General features: G+C 39.2%; 1 protein-coding gene across 1 annotated transcript in view; it reads left to right on the plus strand.

Moving 5' to 3' along the window:
- ARL3 (ARF like GTPase 3) overlaps window positions 1–7770 on the plus strand; it is a 36049-nt gene that overhangs the window by 1744 nt on the left and 26535 nt on the right. Inside the window, exon 2 of the mRNA XM_006731061.3 lies at window positions 5241–5384. Within this exon, the coding sequence (XP_006731124.1) occupies window positions 5241–5384 (144 nt within the window). The remainder of the gene's footprint in view (window positions 1–5240; window positions 5385–7770) is intronic.

The following is a 7770-nucleotide window of genomic DNA, read 5'->3' on the forward strand; positions in this document are numbered from 1 at the left end:
TATTTACACAGAAAATAACTAGAATTGGAATAAAAAAGGCATGCCAAACCAACAGAGAATGAGGTGTCATCATAAATGAGAAACGCATGAGCGTTGGCTAACTTTTCCCCAGTTTGTTTATCAACTAAGTGGACTGTTTTCATGATTGTTTAATTTATAATTACAGGCCACAATAAATTAACCACTGCTCATGTTTCCAGGTGCAAAGTGACACTGTAGACAGCAAATTGACAGTGCTACAGCACTATTGTATACAACTGCTGTGTTCATTGATCAAGACAGATTTTTTCTTTTTCTTTTTTCCTAAAATGAACAATATGAAATTAGGGCAAATCATTCTGGATTCTTTATCTGGTTTCCTAAATACATTTTTTTATCTCCAAAAGTGTGAGCTATTCTTAGAACTGAAAGTGGAACATAGAATTTAAATCATCAGTGGTGTGATTAAGTGTGTCACGTCTGGTATCCCACCCATCCCTGGGATAACTGTACAACTGAAGGCTGAGTCCCAGGTTTTTGTTTCTGCTTTATAAACCTTCAGCTATGACTAATATGTTTTATTTCTTATTTAAAAACCCCAATGGGGCGCCTGGGTGGCTCAGTCGTTAAGCGTCTGCCTTCAGCTCAGGTCATGATCCCGGGGTCCTGGGATCGAGCCCCACATCGGGCTTCTGGCTCAGCGAGGAGCCTGCTTCTCCCTCTGCCTCTGCCTCTCTCCCTGCTCATGCTTTCTGTCTCTCTTTCTGTATCTCTGTGTCTCAAATGAATAAATAAAATCTTTTAAAATAAATAAATAAATAAAAACCCCAATGTTTTCTCTGAACTTTTAGTCAGCTATTTTAGCCCTGCGTTTTGATATCAAGTCTTTGGTAAAATACTAAGATGACAGTAATGTTAGTGCATTAAGTAATCACTGCTATTTAACAGATGACCCCTTCACTCAAATTATTTATGGAGTACTTTCTACATACATGAACCTAGTGGTAGTTATCAAGCATGTTCAGCATTGGAAGACTTTTCCTAAAATTGTGTTTTCTGGTCAGAAAATGGTCAGTGAAAAGTTAAAAAACAAAACAACCAACACAACTACTGCTTCGAGTGTCTACTACGCACTATGCTTTACATACATTATCTCAATCTTCAGAGCATTTTTCTTAAGATATAAGTATTGTTCCCATTTTCTAGGTGCCCAGGGTTACACACGGAAGATAGGTGAACTCAAGTCTATGAAATTCCAAAGCCCATAATGTTCCTTTTTTTTTAAGATTTTATTTATTTATTTGACAGAGAACAAGCAGGGGGAGTGGGAGAGGGAGAAGCAGACTCCCCACTGAGCTGGGAGCCCGATGCAGGGCTCGATCCCAGGACCCTGGGATCATGACCTGAGCTGAAGGGAGATGCTTAACTGACTGAGCCACCCAGGTGCCCTCTTTTTTTTTTTCTTAAGTTTTTTTTTTTTTTTAGTAATTTCTACCCACAACGTGGGGCTTGAACTCATGACCCGGAGATCAAGAGTCGCATGCTTTACCGACTGAGCCAGGCAGGCGCCCCCACCTCCATCCCCATCCCCAGTGTTTTTATTAGGACTCTGGTAAGGTGGGAACCCGCTCTTCCTGAGGAAATGTCCATATTTTGTTCCTCAGGAAACACTGTATTTATTTAATAGAGAGATGAGGAGAAAGAAGACAAGTTTAGGTGAGGTTCTCCCTATCAAAGCTATAGGAGTTCCTGAAAGTTAATAACGTCTCCCTGAGCGGCATAATTTTTTTGTTAAAGAGGTAAAGATACATTGAAGTCAGTTCCATTTAAGCTAGTTATGGAGAGTGCATGTACTTGACAGTTGGCTTATTAATTTTAATATTTAAATTTTAACTGCTCCTCACAGCCACATACACTTTCCGTCCACCATCACATTCCTCTCTCACCCTCTACCACCCTAGTTTCTCTGAATGACCTAGTTTGTATCATTTTAGGTCAGTGCACCATGCCTCTGCCAGTAGCTGAGTTTAAGCTGATTTTGAGGCAGATAAAATATCTGTAGTCAATAGCACATGTATTCATAATTTGCCTGTAGAAAGTTTGTTTAGATGTTTTATGACTGAGTCAGACCACTTCTGTCCACCAGGGTGCAGATAACTTATATGCACACATGCTGATAATAGACTTTATACAATGAACTAAAGTTCTGATTTCTTAAATTGCCTTTAATGTCAAAGGAGTACAGATCCTACATAGAAATCATGTCTGTTTTGCTCACTGTTGTACTTGGGGCACACTGTGGATATTTAATGTGAATGAAGGAATGAATGGGTATTTTAACAAAAAATACACTTTAAAAATTCATTTCCTTGTATTTATACTACAAAACTCAGCCCCATAATAAAATTAACTTCTAACGGCTATCTCCCTTCATTTGACATTTAAAATAAAGTATGGACACTTATGTTTAGAAACATAGACTTATTCTGCTCTCTTTCCTCCAGCCTCTTAAATCAGCTTACTTTGTACCTTTCAGGCAGAACTCTGATATCTATAAATATCCTCTTCCCTATTTAGCAAACCCTGATAATCCTGTGATCCCCTGTCCTCAGTAGTTGGGTTAATATGATGCTGTACTGTATTTGCATTTGTCTTCCCTAGACCATGCTTCAGATGCCATCTATCATTTTGATTGAAGAAAATAGTAACTGAACTTTCCATTTCTCTGTAATTTCACTTAAAGGTGAAGCATATGAAGTTATTTCCTGATAAGGAAAGTCACTCATTAGAAATGTAGAAGTATTGGGGCGCCTGGGTGGCTCAGTCGTTAAGCGTCTGCCTTCGGCTCAGGTCATGATCCCGGGGTCCTGGGATCGAGCCCCGCATCGGGCTCCCTGCTCCGCGGGAAGCCTGCTTCTCCCTCTCTCACTTCCCCTGCTTGTGTTCTCTGTCAAATAAATAAATAAAATCTTTAAAACTTTTTTTTTTTTTTTATTTGAGAGAGAGAGAATGAGAGACAGAGAGCATGAGAGGGAGGAGGGTCAGAGGGAGAAGCAGACTCCCTGCCGAGCAGGGAGCCCGATGCGGGACTCGATCCCGGGACTCCGGGATCATGACCTGAGCCGAAGGCAGTCGCTTAACCAACTGAGCCACCCAGGCGCCTATAAATAAAATCTTTAAAAAAAAAAAAAAGAAAAGAAATGTAGAAGTATCATTTTTTGATACCTTTAAGTTAATAAAGTTTAGGTATAGTTAGAATGGTTTTCTCTTCTGTGCTTTGCTTCTCCCCTTTTAAGATGAATAGAAATTAATTTCTCTTCATTGTTCAATTTCAAATATAATAAGTGTGTAAAAAGTCTCGGCCTGCAGAAAGCAGTATTTTTATTTACAGATTTGTTTTAAAAGAGGAGACACATGAGGAAAAACCTAAAACATTCATTTTGAACCTTGAAAATATTTTATAAAAACATCTTTCATGATTTCTACCCTAGTAGATAATGCATGAGAATTTTACCTGTACTGTCGTTTCATGTACTGATGTGATAAATTTCGGTTATTTTAGAATTTTATTGGAAGAGGTAATGAGGACATCTAATCAAGAACTCAGGATGAGTAGTACAATGTGTTTTCCCTGTTCTAGCCTTTTTCTATTACCAGTCCCCTGAGGATCTCAGAATTCTAATTCTAACTGTTCTGAAAGGTGGTATTATAAATGAGTGATTGCAATGTAGCTAATAGAAGCCAGGGAGACTTCTCATAAGTAGTTTAAAAAAGGAATGTTGTCAAAGTATTCAAGGCCAGATAAGATAAAAACAAAAGAAAAATGTCATGCCAAAAAAAAAAATTAAAATTAAAAAAAAGACCTACCTATCTTTTTGTTTGTTTGAAATCTGTTCAATCATTCTTCCTAAATCTTTTGGTATAGATTTGTCTTTCTGTCTTAAACTAAATCTTCCATCTTATTGCTGGAAAAAATTGAGGCACAGAGAGGTTAATGTAATCCTTAACAAGTCAGTGCAAATACAGAATACTAGAAATGGTAAACAAAGAGTCTCTGAGGCAGAAAGGAATTCTTAATAATTATGCATATTTGCATATCATTGTCCAAAGACTCAGTTGTTGAGAATTATTTCACAGAATGGTTATTTGATCTTAGTGAACAGGCTGGCTTGAATTATTGCCTGGTGCAATAAGGATAAAAAAAATATAACCATTTTATATAATTCTAAGACTCAGCTTGAAGGAATTTCTCCTTGGGCTGGGAGATTAGATTATATGCCCTTTAAACTCTGGAATTCTTTGATTCTTGTTGTAACTCATGCCTCATTGGAACAAGACTGTCAGCTGCAGGACAGAACAAATAACTATCTTATACAGAGTTTCTTATGTCTGTAGCTAAAAGGCAATATGGTTTATTTCTAGCCATTAAAAAATAATAAAAACAAGAAACAATTATTATATTAAATTACTAGTAAAAAATACCCTGGCTAAATTGTGATTGTTTTTATTCTTCATGACTGACTGACAATGTTCTGACCTCTCTGTTGTATCCGATTCTTCATCTGAAAAACATAATTTATACTATGCACTTATCCTATATGGGTCTTGTGAAAATTAGATGGTGATAGAGTATTGGGTTTTTTTTAGGTCATCAGAGAGTATTTTGAATGCTGAAGTCTTAAATGTAAACTGAAATAAAGTCTTAAACAATTTTATACAACTTTTTTTTTAGAGTGTGTGTGTGTGTGTGTAGCATGGTAAAATCTTGCACTTACTTGGGTGGATAATTGTATTTAATTCAACAACTATTATCTAATGTCTATCCAATAAGTGCCAGGCATTGTGGGAGACCAAAGCTATAACTCTTACCTGCAATAAATTTCACTCTAGGAGAAAAATACAAAAATCAATTACCTATAGTCTGATATGATGTGTGCTCTACTCTAAGTGTATTTGAAGGGCTTTAGGAACATGAATTAAGTAGTAGTTCACACTCCCAGAAGATTTGGGGTGACTGCTAAACTGGATTAATAGGAGGAACAGCAATAAGCCATGCTATTTATTGAGTTGCTGAATTTGCTGAAGTACTTCTGCCAAAACTTAGGAGGATGAAGCAAATGGAATAAATGACGTTGAGCTGGAAAATAATACTGTGAGCTCTCCACAACCAAGAACTTTTTTCAAGGAGAAGATATTCTGATATCTACTAATATCAAAGTCAGTGCCCCAAAAGTAATCTCTCTTCTTCATGGTTGTTTAAGGGCTTGCTCTCAATTTTGCGCAAATTGAAAAGTGCACCAGACCAGGAGGTGAGAATTCTTCTCCTGGGCTTGGATAATGCTGGCAAGACCACTCTTCTGAAGCAGCTTGCATCTGAAGACATCAGCCACATTACACCTACACAGGTGAGCACTGCCCTGGCCCCAGGTGCTTGTGTGACATATGGAACGTGGTCATAGCAATATGGAAGGCAAAATGGGAAATACAGTTTTGTCCACCCTCAAAGTTTTGTTACTGAGAAAAGTCTATACAATTTAAAAACAATCTAAGATTTCAAAAACATATCGAGTGATTACATAGGTATGAGGTACTTAGAGTAGTCCAATTCATAAAGACAGAAAGTAGAATAGTGGTTACCAGGGGCTGGAGACAGAGGGGATTGGAGGGGTCATTGCTTAAAGGGCACGGAGAGTCAGTGTTGTAAGATGAAAAAGGTTCTGTGGATGGCTGGTGGTGATGGTTGCACAGCAGTGTAAATGCACTTAGTACTCCTGAACTCTACACTTAAAAATGGTTAAAATGGTAAATTTTATGTTATGTATATTTTACCAATTGTTAAATAAATCATTTAAATAAGCATATATAGGGGCACCTGGGTGGCTCAGTCGGTTAAGCATCTGCCTTCGGCTCAGGTCATGATCCTGGACTCCCAGGATCCAGCCCCACATCAGGCTCCCTGCTGGGCGGGGAGCCTGCTTCTTCCTCTCCCTCTGCCCCTCCCCTGTGCTTGTGTGTGCGCGCTCTCAAATAAATAAATAAAATCTTTAAAAAGAAAATACAGAGAGAATATAAAAGAAAAAGAGTACTGTGAGAAAAACTGTTAATATTTTAGTGTATATTTTTCAGACTTAATAAATACAAATATATCTATCACTTTTTTAATTTAAAAATCCCCTATATTTGGGGCGTGTGGGTGGCTCAGTCGTTGAGCGTCTGCCTTCGGCTCAGGTCATGATCCCGGGGTCCTGGGATCGAGCCCCGCGTCGGGCTCCCTGCTCCGCGGGAAGCCTGCTTCTCCCTCTCACACTCCCCCTGCTTGTGTTCCCTCTCCCGCTGTGTCTCTCTCTGTCAAATAAATAAAATCTTTAAAAAAAAATCCCCTATATTTTTTAATCCAGCCTCTTTCCTAAGGCTAAGCAAGCAAAACACAAAGGATCAGGCAACAGTGGTGCTGCTGGTGTGGAAGTTGAAAGACAAATCCTAAGTGGAACAACCCTCCTTCTTTAGACCTGCTTCCCTGTAGGAAATCCTGCGAAGGCTTGACCTTTGACCAACCCGTTGGGTTTCCTAACTAGAGGACAGCCCTGTTGGTCTTAGTCACTTTAAAGTGTTTGAGCATTAGAGGTTTTAGCAAAAGCAGTTTTTTAAGCATTTTCCACCACTGTACTGTGATACAAGTTTAGTGTCAGGTTTGAATGGCTGTGCTGGTCTATGTACTTCACAGCTTGTGAGTCTTACTGATCTGCAACTTTTTGCAGAAAAGTCATTTCAATTGCTACCAAATAAGCAATTTTACAGCTTCTGAACAAATTTAATGTATAGCCTAAGGAGGAGCAAATTACAGTACTCTAGCCTAGAAGGGCTAAAAACACATATTACTGTGTCGGGATTTCTGCCAGAAAAAGAAGTCTAGGGGTTTTTTTTCTTTTTAATTGAGTATTAGTGGTAGGCTGTATCTCTTAAGAGTACCAGTAAAATGAGGGCATCCAGCACTGTGAACATAGAAATGAATTCTTAAGTTATGGACTCAAAGTTCCAATTCTAACTTTTAGGCTTTATTTGATATGTTATAGGTGACTTTGTTATTATATGATGTCAAGTTTTCATATTTATCCTTTTTTTTTTTTTAATTTATTTGAGGGGCGCCTGGGTGGCTCAGTCATTAAACGTCTGCCTTCGGCTCAGGTCATGATCCCAGGGTCCTGAGATCGAGCCCCGCATCAGGCTCCCTGCTCAGCGGGAAGCCTGTTTCTCCCTCTCCCACTCTCCCTGCTTGTGTTCCCTCTCTCACTGTGTCTCTTTCTGTCAGATAAATAAATAAAATCTTTAAAAAATAATAATAATTTATTTGAGAGAGAGAACAAGCATGTGTGCATGAGCGGAGGGGAGGGGCAGAGAGTGAGAATCTCAAACTCCCCAGTGAGCGCAGAGCCCAACAGGAGGCTGGATCTCATGACCCTGAGATCATGACCTGAGCCAGAATCAAGACTCCAACGCTTAACCAACTGAGCCACCCAGGCACCCCTTTTTCTTGTTATTTTTAAGTAGGCTCCACACTCAGTGTGAACCCAACATGGGGCTTAAACTCACAACCCTGAGATCAAGACCTGAGCTGAGATCAAGAGATGGGCGCTTAACCAACTGAGCCACCCAGGTGCCCCCATATTTATTCTTTAAAAACAAGCCTTCTGGGGCGCCTGGGTGGCTCAGTTGTTAAGCGTCTGCCTTCGGCTCAGGTCATGATCCCAGGGTCCTGGGATCAAGCCCCACATCGGGCTCCCTCCCTGCTTG

This window comes from Leptonychotes weddellii, chromosome 6 (genome assembly GCF_054177405.1).
Source record: "Leptonychotes weddellii isolate Sample4059 chromosome 6, ASM5417740v2, whole genome shotgun sequence".
In the NCBI taxonomy this organism is placed as follows: domain Eukaryota; kingdom Metazoa; phylum Chordata; class Mammalia; order Carnivora; family Phocidae; genus Leptonychotes; species Leptonychotes weddellii.